The sequence below is a fragment of the Vipera berus genome, assembly GCF_964194415.1.
Source record: "Vipera berus genome assembly, chromosome: 1".
Taxonomy (NCBI): domain Eukaryota; kingdom Metazoa; phylum Chordata; class Lepidosauria; order Squamata; family Viperidae; genus Vipera; species Vipera berus.
The window spans coordinates 256,671,438-256,690,068 of NC_138202.1; the positions used below are offsets into that span (position 1 = coordinate 256,671,438).

At 37.0% G+C, this 18,631-nt stretch overlaps 1 protein-coding gene across 1 annotated transcript in view; it reads right to left on the reverse strand.

The window, feature by feature from the left end:
- The window catches only part of HDAC2 (histone deacetylase 2), a 29,343-nt gene extending 10,941 nt beyond the window's left edge, over window positions 1-18,402 (reverse strand). Inside the window, exons 1-6 of the mRNA XM_081313104.1 lie at window positions 18,231-18,402; window positions 8,897-9,009; window positions 7,439-7,556; window positions 6,459-6,533; window positions 4,835-4,973; window positions 1,655-1,796 (exon numbers count right to left, since the gene is read on the reverse strand). Coding sequence (XP_081169230.1) covers window positions 1,655-1,796; window positions 4,835-4,973; window positions 6,459-6,533; window positions 7,439-7,556; window positions 8,897-9,009; window positions 18,231-18,282 — 639 coding nt within the window. The 5' untranslated portion in view covers window positions 18,283-18,402. The remainder of the gene's footprint in view (window positions 1-1,654; window positions 1,797-4,834; window positions 4,974-6,458; window positions 6,534-7,438; window positions 7,557-8,896; window positions 9,010-18,230) is intronic.
- Between the last annotated feature and the right edge of the window lie 229 nt (window positions 18,403-18,631).

An 18,631-nucleotide genomic window follows, 5' to 3' on the forward strand; every position in this document is an offset into this window, starting at 1 on the left:
AAATTTTTTCAAAGCTTTTAAAAATATTATTCATTAACTACCAAGAAACTCTGAGGCAATATAAATTATCTGTTTTCCTAACTGTTATAGTTTACAGCAGGGGTGTCAAACTGCTGGCCTGCGGGCCGGCTGTGTCATGCGGAAGCTGCGCTCACCCCATTGCCAGCAATGGCAAAATCATCCCGATACGTTCTGCGACATCATGTGACGTCGTGAGTTTGACATGTCAGGTTTAGAGGAACAAGATTATGCATCTAAATATATTATTATAGCTAGTTATTCTACTCAGAAAACTTTATCAGAACCAGATTTATCATGTCTATTACATTTATATTTTGACTTTCTTCTAAGATTTTTAAGGTTGTATACACGGGGTTTGCCCCAATGCCCTTTCAAGTCAACTAATCAGCTTTCTGATCAAATGGGGATTGGAACTGAAGTCTCCTTAGTCTAAGTCAGGGGTCCCCAACCCCCGGTCCGTGGACCGGTACTGAGCCGTGGCATGCCAGCAACTGGTCCGCACAAACAAGCAAAACCCTATCCATGGAATGCAGGTAGCACACAAAATCACGCACTCTCCAGTCCACAGAAAAACCTTTCTCCACAGAACCAGTCCCTGGTGCCCAAAAGGCTGGAGACCTCTGGTCTAAGTCTAACTATTTAAAACACTGTTGGCCCAACATTATTAGTATAGTATAGCATTATATAAGAACAAAACCACTGTAGTTTGTTCAACAAAACAGTGCTTAAAATATAATTTAATGCAATGTCTTAAGTTTTTGTGATGTATTTCTACATTATTCTTTTAAAGTTTTTTTTAAAAAAACAATGCACTTCTAAAGGAGGCATTCAGTTTTTCAGTGCATGATTCTAAATAAAAATAATACCCAAGCATTGGCCTAGACTCAAATCTGTCTAATGGCTTCTAGTGATACAGTAACATTCACTACGGATACATTCGTAAATAATTATGAATTAAATTGTGATTTGACTGAGTTATCAGAATAGACCTTTGTTTATTTCTATATACTGCCTTGCCTATAAACTCAAATTTCTATAGTTCCTTTATAATGACTGTTGCACAATGTAGCATTATCTCCAATGTTACCCATTATACAACACAGTGAGTATATTGATTCATGTTTTATAGGAACAAAATATAGGCATATTATTTTAATGACAAATATTATGTTTGCTATTATACTAATCCTTGTGAATGAAGCAATGACTGTTTCTATAGTTCAATTATAATTACTGGCATCAGTGTCTATTAGTTTTGATTAGCCATTTTGAGGCTTTCTGGATATTTATCTTGCAAGTGAACATGGAGTCTAGATATTAGGTTGGAAGAACTTTCTAATCACTGCAAAAATTACTTTTATTTAAAATGTTAGTACCCTCCAATGCTACATCTAATGATGCAATTACTTTCAAAACATTACAGTATAGTACCTCTCTCAGAAATGTATAAAAATAAGCATCTGGACTTACACTAATGCAGACCGATATCATATTAATGTAAATCCTAATCAATTTTAAATGAACTTGATGGAAAACAGGGACAAAAAGTAAAATTAATTTAACTTGAGAATGAGAATGAGACTTAAGAATAGCATTTCTAAAATCTTATCTTAAAGCTTATAACTGAACTCACCCTTAAATCTCCTGTTCCAGGGAAATATTCACCATATTTATGGAATGATACCGTCATAACTCGATCTGTGGTATAAAAAGCTTCTTCAACACCATCACCATGATGGATATCAATATCAATATAAAGCACTCTTTGATGATATCTGGGCATAAAAGAAAAAAAAATAGTAAAGCAATAGAACAAAATCTTACTACTCTTCTTCAAAGGAAAATGTGGTTAGAAAAACAAAAAAATATATCCTTTCACAAGATTCTATAGTGTGTGTTTGTGGGTGTGGGTGTAATTCAAAATGTAGCATTACATTCTAACATCAATTCATTATTTGATTTTTTTCTTATTCTTAAAGTGGACACTACTTTCTTGAATTCCGCATAGAGAAAAATGCTACATATGATAGAAAGGTATATCCATGTTATTTCTGGATGTAGCTATAATAAATCTTACCAGAATTGTTGACCCTCCTTGTATCATTTTCCCAAGCCATACAACTTTAAAATATTCTGCAAATGTTTATTTTTAAAATTAATGAATCTAAATTACGTAGTCCCATATTTTTTTGCAGACACACCACTCTTTTTCCTCCTAATCACACCACCAACATATTTGGTAGCAAAACACTGATTTTTAAAGGCATGAATTTTGCAGAAGGTTAAGACTGATAGTGAAAATAAGGTAACGTACATTAAGCCCATGTATACCCCATTTCTTGACCTTTTGCTTTTTTACTTCCGTTTGTAATTTTTCCCCTCTTCTTTATCTTCAATCTACTTGCTGCAATTAGGTCTTCCATGAATCTCAATTTTCCTAGTTATATTTTTTGTTTTAATGTATGTATGTATGTATATTTAGCCCTATTGCTATGATGCTTCCCATACATACATACACTGCTCAAAAAAATAAAGGGAACAGAAAATAAGACATCCTACTATTAAATACAGTACATTGTGTTAAGTGTTCCCTTTATTATATTTATATATATATATATATATATATATATATATATATATATATATATATATATATATATATATATATATATATATATATAAGGTAAAGGTAAAGTTTCCCCCGCACATGCATGCTAGTCGTTTCCGACTCTAGGGGCCGGTGCTCATCTCCGTTTCAAAGCCGAAGAGCCAGCGCTTGTCCGAGGACATCTCCGTGGTCATGTGGCCGGCATGACTAGACGCCAAAGGCGCACGGAACGCTGTTACCTTCCCACTGTAGTGGTCCCTATTTTTCTACTTGCATTTTTACGTGCTTTCGAACTGCTAGGTTGGCAGAAGCTGGGACGAGTAACAGGCGCTCACTCTGTTACGCAGCACTCGGGATTCGACCCGCCAAACTGCCGACCTTCCGATCGACAAGCTCAGCGTCCTAACCCACTGAGCCACCGCGTCCCTATATATATATATATATATATATATATATATATATATATATATATATATATATATATATATATATATATATATACACATACACATATATATATATACATATATATATATACATATATATACATATATACATATATATATACATATATATACATATATACATATATAAATACATATATACATATATATATATATATATATATATATATATATATATATATATATGTGTAGGTCTAGAGTCTCGGGTTTCTTCCCGCGTTCCTTTCATCTTCAGAAAGTTGTGGCGACGTTTCGACGAAATCCCATCCGTCATCATCAGGCCGGAGTATTCCTCCTGCTGCTTTCAGGAGCAATGCGTGGTCTGTCTGTTCCTTTCCTTCTAACTGCCGGTGGGGCTGTGTTCCGACTGAAGATGAAAGGAACGCGGGAAGAAACCCGAGACTCTAGACCTACACATACAGACACCCGCGAGAATCTACGAAAATATATATATATATATATATATATATATATATATATAAAATTTATTTTATTTATTAAACTTATATACCGCCCTTCTCCCGTAGGACCCAGGGCGGTTCACAAGGCAATTAAAACAACATTACAATTCAAAAATTAATAACAATTAAAATAGATTAAATTTTCCTTAATTAAAATCTAAAACCCCTATAACTCTGATTAAAAACCCAATTAGAATAAGTTAAAAAATTTTTTAAAAAATCCTCAGTCCTGGCCAGAAAGCTCAAAGAGCCAGGTCTTCAGGTCCCGGCGGAACGAACGAAAATCAGGGGCAGTCCTAAGCTCTACGGGTAACTGGTTCCAGAGGGCAGGCGCGCCCACAGAGAAGGCCCTCCCCCTGGGTGTTGCCCGCTGGCAATCCTTTGCCGGCGGCACCCTGAGAAGGCCCTCCCTGTGGGAGCGCACAGGACGAAGGGAACTTGATGCCGGCAGCAGGTGTTCCCTCAGATATCCCGGACCCAAGCCATTTAGGGCTTTATAGTGTTCTTTGACTTTAAAATTTAGCCCTGTTGCTATGATGTTTCCCAAAAAGTACTGTTTAAATATACACCTACACATCTGTGATTATGATCATATGAGAGTTTGGTAAGAATTTAAGTACAGGCTGATAGTTTAATAGATAACATGTACCTTCCACTTCTTATGATAATATTCATAATTTTAGATTTAAGAAGCTGGACTTTCTCTACTTATATTTTCTAACCGCAAACAAGAACAATAGCTATTTTGAATTAAGTAACAGTTTAATCTTACAATAACATAATTTTGCATTTTTATATGAGTCAAATACTTAGCCAATTTTTGTGATATGAATTCATCAAGAAATTATTGAAAATGATAACATCAAGTGCACAGATACACTGACTTTGCAGACAATCAAGAAATATCTGAAACAAATTTAGCTATTAAAATATTAAAATTATAATAGAACTATTATAAGAAATTAGATTAACCCCATAATAGACATTCATGACAACAAAGGCATTAATAAGAATCATCTACTGTGAAATACTACAGCTATCACATGTTTGGAGATAAATGCTTCTTATAACTCTTCTTTCTGTTTCACTAATTATAAGATTACAGTCAGGATAGTTTTGGAGCAAAGCATAGTATTTTTAAATTAATTTAGAGAACTCAAACTACCAAAAACCCCTTTCCTAACTCTGCTATTTCTTTGCTCAACATGCTTACTTTTAATGCAATGCTCATATTTTCAACTTATTTATTGGGTATGTATATAACTGTACCAGGAACTTACTTCAATAACTCAAGAATGGCAAGCACAATATCATTGACATAACAGAAACCAGATGCTTCTGATTTCTTAGCATGATGAAGTCCTCCTGCCCAATTAACAGCCATATCTGTTTGCTGTCTATTCAATTTTACTGCTCCAGCTAAAAAAATATATATGAGAAAATGTGGTTAAAAATATTTTGCAGAAATTAAAAAGACAATACATAGTACCTAGCAAGAAAAATAAGAGTTTCACTTAACACATTTCTGTTCTGGTTTGAATTTCAACAGGTTTTTTTAAGCATTTCTGCTGCTGTGTTGCAAACCACATACAGATTGTGGTTCAACAACCACAACTGAGGCCAGTAACTCCATTGTTAAGCAATGAGGTCAGAAATGAGACATCACTTGACTGCCCCACTTAGAAATGATAGTTCAGTGAATCCTATGCAGGCTATTAGGCAAGGATCCAACTTGAGCCAAACCATTCCCAATTTGACTTCATTCAGCCCTGAGCCTTGTTTCTTCCAACCCTCTTCAACTCCCCACCACCTGTCAATCTCTCCCACCCCACTATCTCTGCCCTTTTATTTATTTATTTATTTATTTATTTATTAATATTTCTATACCGCCCTTCTCCCGAAGGACTCAGGGCGGTGTACAGGGCAAGAATAAAACATAAAGTTACAAAAATTAAAAAGTTATTATATTTTGGCTGTCCTGCAGTGTTACTGTTCAGAAACATGATACTAGAACAGCCTCAGCTTGCTGCTATTGCCTCTGAGCCTCTATTTCTACTAAAGAGTGCTACCTCAAGCCCCATTGCCATTGCATGAAGTCTCATTGATACAATGAGGACAGTTGCCCCAGCACACAGCCAGCCACCCTATGAAATCTCTTTGCCGCAGAGGAAGAACATGCCAGTCACACTAATAGGGAGAAAGGTTAGCTGAGAGTGCTAGTCATAAATGTGGACATAACTGAATTTTTATCAAGTGACTAAGACTGCACTGCAATGGTTGTATGTTTGAGGAGTGGATTTAAGTCCAGTTTTTCAGCACCATTGTAAGTTCAAAGAGTTACTGAAAAAAAATGGATATAAGCAAGGACTCCTGTAATACACTTAGTATGTCACTTTGTGCTTTTTATTTATTCTATTGTCCTATTTTCCATTTCTATTAATTTTCTCTCACCCAGCAAAAAAAGCACCATTCCATTACCTATACTTTTGTCAAAAGTTTAGTGTGAAAATACCTTACTGCGAATAGAAGTGAACACATGGACTAAAAGTGATACTCAAGTTTAATTTAATGGATCTCAAAGTTTTGCAACATTGTGCCACTATAAAATGTTGGCCAAACTGCCAAACTTCAGCAATGTAATTCCCCACAGAAGGCAAAAGAAATAAGGTACTTTAGTAGCTTAGCACTACAAAAAATCGCAAACTAAACAAGCAACCAAGTAAAACTAAAGGGGGTGATTTTTTTTCTGTCTATAAAGATATCAATAAAATACATAATGAAGATTTAAAAATCTACCAAATGTAGAACATGAAAGTATATCTAAAGTAACAGTTACTACTGCTTAATTGACAAAAATGTGAAAAATCATTAAGTAAGAAAAAGAACTAAGGAGAATAAACTTACCTACAGAGCCTCCTGTTGACAGTTGACAGAACTCAAACAGTCCATCAAACACAGGGCAATCTTCCCCAACATTAACTAATAAAGGAAACTCTCATTAATCATCTAAAGTTCTGTTTCAAGGTACATGTACATATTTTTAGGTTTGTTATGCTAACAATTTTTGACATTAAGAAACAAAAACAATACTAATATTCCATATTACTGGTATCCGTTTACTTTAGAAGTTAATTTTGTTTCACAATTTTACTCCACTACCATATATGCTGCACCTGTTGGTTATCTTGCTCTAACAAACTTAATAAAATATTCACAGTCGGAAATTAAAGAACTGCAGCTTTCCTCCCCTAATGCATATAATAATCCTAAACTGCAGAGGTGAAATCTTAATTTTAAGTGAGTTTAGTTTCACGCATTTGAAACTTTGTCATTAAAAAAGATTCAAAAACAATGCTGCCAAATCCCATACTGTTACCCTTTATTTATTATATCCTTTCCTGTTCATACTGGTGTTAGGAGTTAGGGAAATAACTATATGATTAAAAGAAATAGTTGTTTTCTGCCTCTGCTATGTTAACTGTGATTAGAAGCAATATGGTTATTCCAACAGAAGTTTACTACTACTTCAAAGCTCATTTTAACCAGAGAAAAAGCTGTGAATCCCAACAGAAAGGAACAAATGAATAACGTTCAGTCCTTAAACTACAGTATGGGAATTGAGGAGCATTTTGTTTGAATAAAGTTTTGATTATCCTCCATATAACAGGCAATTAAAGAAATAAACTATTGAAAATGCTAATGATCACACCAAAATTCAATAAGTAATAAAATAATATTTTGTAAATTTCTTCCTTAAATAAAGTAAGATTCAATAAGGTAATATTGAAGAAAAAATAACTGCTTTAGAAGTGATCCTTAGATCTTGCATGCAAGCCATAACGTTTCTTATGGTATTTTTTGTATAAAATCAATGGGAGACTTACATCTCTGCATTTGTTTGCTGTATTCAGACATATTGTCAGGTCTTATTGAACGAAGAAATTTGATGTATTCATCGCTGTGGTATTTAGTCATTTCTTCTGCCGTAGCTTTGTGGGGGCGCTAATAAGCAACAAGATTGACATGGCTGTACTACAGGAAAACAACTAGCAGTATTTTAAGTAAAGACATATTTCATCAGAGACACTAAAATGTAGATTAATAATTTCAATTTTGAGCTTGCCACATAGGTACAATAGTTGCTGTATATCATATACAGGTAGTCCTTGCCTTACAACCACAACTGAGCCCAAAATTTCTGCTGTTAAGAGGGACAATTGTTAAGTGAGTTTTGCCCCATATTATGATCTTTCTTGCCTCAGTTGTTAAGTGAATCACTGCAGTTGAACAGTTAGTAATCTGGTTGTTAAATGAAACTGCCTTCCCCATTGCCTTTGCTTGTCAGAGGGTTGCAAAAGGTGATCACATGACCGTAGGATATTGCGAGTGTCATAACTATGAATCAGTTGCCGAGCATCTAATTTCTGATCACATGATCATGGGGTTGCTGGAATGGCTGTAACTGTGAAAAACGGTCAAAAGTCACTTTTTTCAGTGCTGTTGTAACTTGGACGTTCATTAAACAAACTGCTATAAGTCGAGGACTACCTGTATTTTATAATACAGTAGGAAATAAGTATAGATTAAATACAAAATATTTTTGATCATAAAAGAAAACATACATTGCATCAAGTATACATCAAATAATTAAAATCAAGTTTTAGAGAACAAGGCCAGGAAGTCCATGGGAAAAAATCATTTTACTTTCTCCAGCAGAAAGAAAATCATTCCATGAAGTGTATAACCAACAATGATCTCTGCCTTGCATGGGATGCCTTTACCTTTTCAAGGTGATACCGGGAGTTCTTTTTCCAACCCCATTTTGACTCATTCAGTGTGGTACTCCTTCATCTCTCCTGCCCCCATCAAGAAAAGTATAAAATGTCCAAGTACAGCTGCTCTTGAGGGCCTTTTAAATGAATCTCTACACGAACGAAGGCATGTCCATCCCAGGATAATGTTGTAGGATCCAATCTGAGTCGGTCACCTGGACCAGACGTTTAGTCTTCCAAGCTTTTGGACTCATGCTGGAGCCCATCCCTCAGTGAACGTTTCTCTCTCTCTCTCCAGAATGTGTGCTGCTACATAGCACAACTTCTACAAGCACAGTTCCAACAATCTTGGGTTGCCTCTTTTCTTTCCCTGTCAGAGAGGGTGCAGGGTAGCTGAGATGGGACTTTACCTATAATGCTCACCTGAAGCATTGTGGCAGGACAGATCCACAATAAAGTATAAAGTTGCCCTGAGATTAAAATTTACAGATGTACATCCTATTACTTGTAGGGCTACATTCTTTTCACTGATCACTGACTTTTAAGGGATAGTAATAAATGCATACTTACATAGATTTCCATTTTTCTGTACAAGCCATAATTTAACAATAAATTGTGTGTCATACGGATTCTGTGAGGCTTCATTGGGTGTCCCTGGCCATAATAATAGTTTCCAATATCACCTAGAACAAAAAAAACCAGTCCTATTTATTACTTTTTTCTAGCTTGTAAGTTTGATGATACATTCACCAGTCATCTCTTGAATATCATTTTGTTAGAGAACATTCTTTAAAATAAACTAAACCAAAAACCCACTGGGGTTTGGAACCCTTCAGAATTTATGCAGGATTGCAAACATTGTAACTTTTTTTTGCATATTCTGGATACTGGGAGAAACGGTGATAGCTACCAATAATGATGGCTTAACAGTGTTTGAAACAGAATTATGGCAAAAGGCATGTTACTACTTGCTGCTGTCACCATCTTAATGCAGACTAAAGCTACAAAACGTACAGAACATGTCCTTGACATTCTCAAAGAATCATACTTTCTTCCACATTCTGAAAATGCCCATGGAGTACTCTCTCACTAGTGCAAAGCTGATAAATGGGCTGTGTGATCTGAATGTGCAAAATATTATTTGAATCTCAGGCAAAATACTAATCCAAGTGATATTACTCTCATCTCATATTGAAAACAGATATATTTAACAAAAGCTGTAAACTGCATTTAGTTTCTTCAGTTAAGCAGTAAGCACATTAAATGAAAACATAAATTGATGAAATTTATTATCCTTTTAATTCTCAACTCCTAATCAATGTAGGTAGCCCTAGATTTATAACTGGTTGTTTACCTAATGTTTACAGTCACAATGGCTTCGGAACAGGTGCTTTATGGCCTGCAAAGCACTTTCAGGTGTCATAAAACATTGAGCTGCTCCCCAGTCAAATGACACAATTTGGGGCATTGGCAACCTGTTCACATGTACAACTGGTTGCCAAGTGTCCTGTGATCATGGGAATATCTACAATCTTCTCTGCTGGTTTCTCCAGAAAAGCAAACTTTTCACCTGGGAAGCCAGCATGGAAGGTTGCAAGCAAAAGGGATACTAGATTTGAAGTTTGTTTCTCTAACACACTGAGGGATTTCCCCTCTCTTCTGGAGGGGAAGCAACCAGCCCATAAATATTTTTATAAATCTGTCAAAGAAAGGATAGAGAGATGAATATTTATGCTGCATGTGGGGGAGAAACATATCTTGTCTAGCCTCCAAGCAATCCTCCATATATGAACACAATTGGGACTGGAATTTCAGTCACTATGCAGTGGTATTGGTAAGTAAGTCATCATGGGACAGGAGCCATTTACATTTTTACCATGGTCATTAAGCAAATCAGGCTTCTCCTTTGATATTGCTTGTCAGAAGATGGCTGGGAAGATCACAAATGGTTGCATGCATCAAGACTGCAATGGCCTGACTAAGGGAGTACAACAGTCATAACTTTGAGGACAGATCGCAAGTCATTTTTTTTCAGTGCCATCATAAAACTCCACACTGTCATTAAACGAATGGTCATAAATCAAGAACTAGCTATATTGTATTTGCAAATTTTTGCTCAGTGATCTGGATGGAATTCTTAGTTTTAAATGCTTATCAGGCATTTATTTGATTTGAAGCTAATATATTTACCCATTCATTCTAAGTTCTTTAAACAAAATAGTGATTTTAAAAATAAAGACAACAATAAAACTGAAAAGATTAATATTATGAAGGGAACAAGGCAGGGATCTCCATTATTGTTTGTATTGACACTAGAGATACAAAATGAGAGGGAAGAATATAAGCTACAAGTTTTTGCAGATGAACTAGTGTTTACCTTGGAGGAGCCACTAGAGACAGGGCCTGTATTAATAGAACAAATAGAAAAATATGGTGAGGTAGCAGGTTTGAAGATTAATAAAGATAAAACAAAAATGTTAGTGAAAAATATGACTGAAAAACAAAACAAAAGAATTGATGGGAAAGTTAGATATACAGATTGTAAAGAAGGTAAATTATCTGGGGATTCACCTGACAGCAAGATGTATAACAATTAAAGAAGATAACTATTGCAAATTGAAAAGACAAATCGAAGTAGATTTAGATAAATGGAAAAAGGTACAATTATCATTAATGGGTAGGATTGCAATAATCAAAATGAATATACTACCACGATTGTTGTTTTTGTGTTCAAAATACCAATAAGATTGGAAAAGAAATATTTTGAGGGGCTAAATAAAATAATTTTGAAATATATTTGGCAGAGGAAAAAAGCAAGGATTAATTTAAAAATGTTACAGGACGCAAGACTCAAAGGTGGATTTGGTTTACTTAATTGGGAATTATTATTATCAGGCTGCAGCATTATCATGGATGAGAGAATGGATCTTACTGAGCAATTCTAGATTATTGACATTGGAGGAACATGTCTTACAGTTGGGATGGCATGCTTTCACATGGTATGGGAAAAATAGAATACATAGCTATTTCCAGAGACATCATATTAGGAATTCTTTATTGATGGTTTGGGAGAAAATAAAGAGAAAGCATTACTTGAAGATTCCAGATTGGCTCTCAACTATGGAAGCGTTAATATATCCCAACATGTTTAACATGCAAAACATTATAAGATGTAATGATCTACTAACAGACACGGGGGAGCTGAAAACCAAACAACAATTAGAGGAATAAGGAATAAAGATGGATTGGTACATGAGAACGCAAATACAATCTAGATATGAAAAAGATGCTAAAATAGATGGTTTTAATTTGGGGAGAACAGAGTTAGATGAAATACTTACGGGAACTGAAGAAAAATGGATTAAAAAATGTATAGCTACTTACTATATAGGGAATTAGAAGAGGAGCAAGTTAAGGAGTCAATGATAAAATGGACAAGAAACTTTGGATATACAATTGAATTAGATAGATGGCAGCAATTATGGGAAAGAAACTATAAACTGACAATGGCGACAGCGTATAAAGAAAATATGTACAAGATGTTCTACAGATGGCATATGTCTCCAGAAAGACTAGCTAAAATGTTTAAGGACAGATCTATGAAATTTTGGAAATGTCATCAAATACCAGGCTCTTTCTATCATATGTGGTGGATGTGTGTAGAAGCTAAAACCTATTGGAATATAATTAGAACATGGATAGAAAAGATGATAAAACAACATATAGAACTAAGACCAGAAATATTCCTGTTGGGTATTTTACCAGAGAAATATAGTAAAGAGAACACATATTTGATTATTCATATAACCACTGCAGCTAGGATTGTGTTTGCACAAAACTGGAATGCACTGATAGCTCCTCCAGAAGAAGAGGTGATCGGGAAAATAATGGAATGTGCGGAAATGAACAGATTAACAATGATAATTAAAGATAAGACAGAGTCAAAGTATTATGAAATCTGGGGAAAATGTTGAGTGGGTGAAAAAGAGAATATGCCTAAAAGATGGCTAATACTAATTTAGATGGAATAGTGGGTAAGGAGGGAGACCCAGGCGACACTGTATTGCATAACCGGAGGCAGTATAAAAATTTATAGAAGTATATACCAAGAAGGCCAGATTTATAGAAATATTGACGTAATAGAAAATTAATGTTATAATACCTAATATAGATATTGAAAATCTAAGGAGAGGAGCTGCTTGGACATCACCCCTGAATTGTATTAGAAGAGAAATGGGAGGGAAGAAAGGAGAGGAGAGAGGGAAGAGAGTAGAGGAGGGGGAAGGAAGTAGAAAGGTTAGAGGAAAATAGGAGAAGTGGGGAGAAATGGGAGGGGAGTAGTGAAGGAAAGAGGAAAGGAGAGGAAGAAGAGGGAAGTAGGAAAGAAAGGAGAAAGGGAAAAAGAAAGTAGAGAAGAGGAAAGAGAGAGAAGGAGGGTGGATACAGCGAAAGGGGAAATGGGCGAGCAGCACCCAAACTTACGAGTACAGGGAGTGCAGAATTATTAGGCAAGTTGTATTTTTGAGGATTAATTTTATTATTGAACAACAACCATGTTCTCAATGAACCCAAAAAACTCATTAATATCAAAGCTGAATATTTTTGGAAGTAGTTTTTAGTTTGTTTTTAGTTATAGCTATTTTAGGGGGATATCTGTGTGTGCAGGTGACTATTACTGTGCATAATTATTAGGCAACTTAACAAAAAACAAATATATACCCATTTCAATTATTTATTTTTACCAGTGAAACCAATATAACATCTCAACATTCACAAATATACATTTCTGACATTCAAAAACATAACAAAAACAAATCAGTGACCAATATAGCCACCTTTCTTTGCACGGACACTCAAAAGCCTGCCATCCATGGATTCTGTCAGTGTTTTGATCTGTTCACCATCAACATTGCGTGCAGCAGCAACCACAGCCTCCCAGACACTGTTCAGAGAGGTGTACTGTTTTCCCTCCTTGTAAATCTCACATTTGATGATGGACCACAGGTTCTCAATGGGGTTCAGATCAGGTGAACAAGGAGGCCATGTCATTAGATTGTTTTCTTTTATACCCTTTCTTGCCAGCCACGCTGTGGAGTACTTGGACGCGTGTGATGGAGCATTGTCCTGCATGAAAATTATGTTTTTCTTGAAGGATGCAGACTTCTTCCTGTACCACTGCTTGAAGAAGGTGTCTTCCAGAAACTGGCAGTAGGACTGGGAGTTGAGCTTGACTCCATCCTCAACCCGAAAAGGCCCCACAAGCTCATCTTTGATGATACCAGCCCAAACCAGTACTCCACCTCCACCTTGCTGGCGTCTGAGTCGGACTGGAGCTCTCTGCCCTTTACCAATCCAGCCACGGGCCCATCCATCTGGCCCATCAAGACTCACTCTGATTTCATCAGTCCATAAAACCTTAGAAAAATCAGTCTTGAGATATTTCTTGGCCCAGTCTTGACGTTTCAGCTTGTGTGTCTTGTTCAGTGGTGGTCGTCTTTCAGCCTTTCTTACCTTGGCCATGTCTCTGAGTATTGCACACCTTGTGCTTTTGGGCACTCCAGTGATGTTGCAGCTCTGAAATATGGCCAAACTGGTGGCAAGTGGCATCTTGGCAGCTGCACGCTTGACTTTTCTCAGTTCATGGGCAGTTATTTTGCGCCTTGGTTTCTCCACACGCTTCTTGCGACCCTGTTGACTATTTTGAATGAAACGCTTGATTGTTCGATGATCACGCTTCAGAAGCTTTGCAATTTTAAGAGTGCTGCATCCCTCTGCAAGATATCTCACTATTTTTGACTTTTCTGAGCCTGTCAAGTCCTTCTTTTGACCCATTTTGCCAAAGGAAAGGAAGTTGCCTAATAATTATGCACACCTGATACAGGGTGTTGATGTCATTAGACCACACCCCTTCTCATTACAGAGATGCACATCACCTAATATGCTTAATTGGTAGTAGGCTTTCGAGCCTATACAGCTTGGAGTAAGACAACATGCATAAAGAGGATGATGTGGTCAAAATACTCATTTGCCTAATAATTCTGCACTCCCTGTATGTATTTATGTATTGCGGTATATGTGTTGACTTGTTTGTGGAAGAAATGGGGGGAAAAATTAATTAACCCCCCCAATAAAACTGTTTGATTATTTTTAAGAAAGTATTGAAGGCAATTTTAACAATCCAAAACCAGATCAACTTTCTTTTTACAACTTAGCATGCCATTCCAGGTCACAAGTGTAACAATGTATTACAATTTTACTGTTAGAATGGGATAAATTTACAATGAATCAGACTCAAAAAGTCTATTATTCTGATTCTCAATTCCATAATACTGATACTGTGCCATCAAATGAGCATGGATTCTTAGCGACACTTTCTCCAGGACTGTGTCTTTCAATCCCAGCCTTTAGGTTTTCCAGTGATGCGACCGCTACTGTTTCCAATCAGCTCCTACTACCTTGCTGCTGATTAACCTTTTCTTTCCTTCCGCCTTTCCCAGCATTATGGACTTTCCATGAGAGATGAAGACAGTGAGTTCAAAATATGATAATTTGTGGTCATTTGTATCTCAAGTAAGAACTCTAGATGGATTTGTTCTATGACAATTTGTTTGTTTTCTTGACAATACTGGGAGTTGGACAAGGCGGCCTCCAAGGTTCCTTTCAACTCTGTTATTTTGTTACGCCAAAATTCAAAAGTGTCAACAATACTCTTTCTATTCTGCTTCTTCAAACTCCCAAGTTTTGCTTCTGTATGGTGTCACAGAGAAAACAATTATCTGTACAATTCTGATCTTTGTAAGTACAGACATGTCATAACCTCTGATTATCTTTTCCAAGGTTTTTATTTTTCCTATAGCAAGTTCAAGTACCTACAGGTCGTCCTCGACTTATGGCCACAATTGAGCCCAACATTTATGTTGCTAAATGAAACATTTGTTAAGTGAATTTTGCTCCATTTACGACTTTCCTTGCCAAAATACTTAAGTGAATCACTGCAGTTGTTAAGTTAGGAACACAATTGTTAAATGAATCTGGCTTCCCCACTGACTTTGTTTCTCAGAAGGTCGCAAAAGGTGATCACGTGACCCCAGGACACTGCAACCATCATAAATGTGAGTCAGTTGCCATGCATCTGAATTTTGATCACATGACCATGGGGATCCTACAAAGTTTGTAACTGAAAAATGGTCATAAGTCACCTTTTTCAGGGCTGTTGTAACTTTGAATGGTCACTAAATGAACTGTTGTAAGTCGAGGACTACCTGCATTTCTTTACTGTTGGAATCTTTACTATTGATCTTTAAAAAATGTTTTTAAATTGCTTTTAAAACAATAACAGAAAAAGCATATAGTAATTGGTTGAATCTCTTTTTGACATTAGTATGTAGACTGATCCCTTCTAATCTCCAGAGTTGGTAGCATTGTTTAGTTAGAATATTTACTGGTCTTGTTGTGTAGGTTGCCATATTTTTGTAGATATCAATGAGGTTCAAGACTTCAAAGCAATCCCATATCTTCTTGAACATGGTGAGTATATGTTCAAGATTATACTACACTGCTCATTAGATCGAGTTTCTTAGCTAAAATACTAACAAACCATCTGTGGTTCCAAAACTGCACAATGCTGCCTCAACAAATTTATAGGGGCACCATAGGTCGGATATTTTACTACTTAATTAATGAAACTTCCTTGAGGCACCCACAGTTTGGGAATCACTGTGTTCCTTGGTGCATCACAAAAATATTACTAAAATGTTAAGGGTACTGTGAATTGAGAAAGTACGGAAGCCTCTGCATTAATCTAAGCTCCTCCCCCCCAGTAAGATCTAAACAGGAAAGACATTTTATTTTTCTACATTAATAATTGCATTATTGACACATTATCCTCAAAATTTAAAAAAATGGTCCCTGTCAATTTGCAGTTCTGGGAAAAGTATTCACTCATAAAACATACAAGGCATTTCTGCCCCAAGTTTTAATTTCTTTCCATTGTGATTTGAGCACAAGATGACTAAAATAGTTTACACAATGTCAGCTTACAATAACTTATTCAAACAGATCAGCCACAACCTGTAGGATTTCATTTTGGAAATATTATCTCTACTTTTGAGGGGGGGTCTATCCAGTTTAATGAAAAGAACGACTAGGGGTGACATGATAGTAGTGTTCCAGTATCTCAGGGGTTGCCACAAAGAAGAGGGAATCAAGCTATTCTCCAAAGTGCCTGAGGGCAGCACAAGAAACAATGGATGGAAACTAATCAAGGAGAGAAGCAACCTAGAACTAAGAAGAAATTTCCTGACAGTTAGAACTATTAATCAGTGGAACAACCTGCCTCTGGAAGTTGTGAATGCTCCAACACTGGAGGTTTTTAAGAAGTGACTGGACAGCCATTTGTCTGAAAAGGTACAGGGTTTCCTACCTGAGCAGGGGGTTGGACTAGATGACCTCCAAGGTCCCTTCCAACTCTGTTATTCTATTTTAAAGAACAGCATAGGGCTGATTCATGCCTTTAACCATGGCATGAACATGGTTCACTGAATATTTTCAAATGATATGTTCTCATGACATTGCATATATCTCATCTCTAACCCAATCATTTTTAGCTGTCAGTTTTAAAGTAGAGGATGTTTCTTTTTCTGATGCAATTTTCACTGTGGACATAACTTATCATACTTCACTAACAATGTGACTGCTGATGCAGTCAAGACTTATGATCTGCTCAATTCCTATTAGCCCTTTTAGGCTGCTGCAAGCATGCTTCCTACCAATTGGCTACATAACTGTTTTGGCTGATTAGCTCAAAAGTCCCATTATATATTCTAATTCACCAAAAGCACGTTTTTGATTTTTTTTTTGTAGCACATAAAAGTATCTGAAGTACACCATTAATTTTTGTGTTTCACAATGTTTTATCTTGGACTGGTCTTGCTCTGATGCTTTCTCATGTACTTTTTTGATGGGGCACACAATCTTACATTTCCGCTTTTAACGGGAATTAAAATCTTTACCTTCCTTTTCAAAAAAAAAACCGTGAAAACTTTTAGAATTTCTATCCATCCTTCATCGCCCAACATTAAAAATGGTTAACGACCAGGAAAATATCCCGTAATTAAAACGATTCTCCCTGACAGTGATGTCTATTTTGCATTCTATTGGGAGGGGAGTGCACGAATCAGAAAAAAACAAAAAAAAAAACCCTGACAGTTTGAGTATGGAGCTCTGAGTTTATTTCTACGGATCCTTACAGCCTTGCTTCTCCGTCCCATACGCTACGGAGAGCAATTCCCATTGCAATGAACGCGTGAGTTAGAGTTACACGTGAGTCTCAACGACAAAACGGGAAGGGGAAAAGGGAAACCCACCAGCTTTCCGCACGGACTTTTACAAAATAGCTATAAGTTGAGGTGCAGATTTGAAGAAAGAAGGAAAGACAGAAAAAAAAAGGAGGGGGCAGAAGTCACAAACGAGACGAGCAGCTGTCTATGGAGATTCTTCAGTCAATTCAGGTCGCGGTTGTCCCAAAGGTGCTTTTTCAAGAGGCAACCAAGTCCAGTCGCCTCTGAGGGAAAAAGAAAAAAAAAAGCACCTTTGTGAGACCAGCCGCCGCGCGCCCCATCCAAACGCACGCGCTACAGACACAATAGGTAGAAGCAACAGTACCAGACAAATTAGGGGGAGGGGCTGCCTGCGGCGCGTGCGCCGGAAAAAAAAAAAAAGAAGAAGGCGCGCGAGGACAGAGGGTATGGGAGGGGCGACGTGAGGAGCGCAACCAACGAACACCCTTCAACGACAAAATTGGTGTGGGGGAGGGGGTTGAAGTGGACAGACAGAAGGACAGCAGCTCTTTGGGCACATTACACCCCTTCCTTTGCAGCCTCGCCCCGCTCAGCCCTTCTCTCACCGTCATAGTAGTAACAGACTTTCTTCTTGCCGCCTCCCTGACTATACGCCATGAAGCCGTCTGAAGGAGGCTCCGGAGGGGGGGTTTAGATTCGATTCAACAGGACCAAAGCCGAACTACCTGGGAAGGCAGCGACAGCACCACAACACGGATGCCGGAGCCGGGGACAGCGTAAGAGAGCTGGGGCCCCGCCTCCTCCAGACGTGACCGCTGTCAGCCGAAGGTACCATTGAAGAGTGGGGGGGGGGAAAGTTTCGGCCTCGTTTCACATAGTAGTTTATATATAAATATTAAAAAGTTATTGTTTGACTACGGAGTGCACAGTATAAAGGGTCACGTTAATTTAATGGCATTACAGAGAGTGAGATGGGAAGACTGGCACCCAATAGAAAAAAAAATGT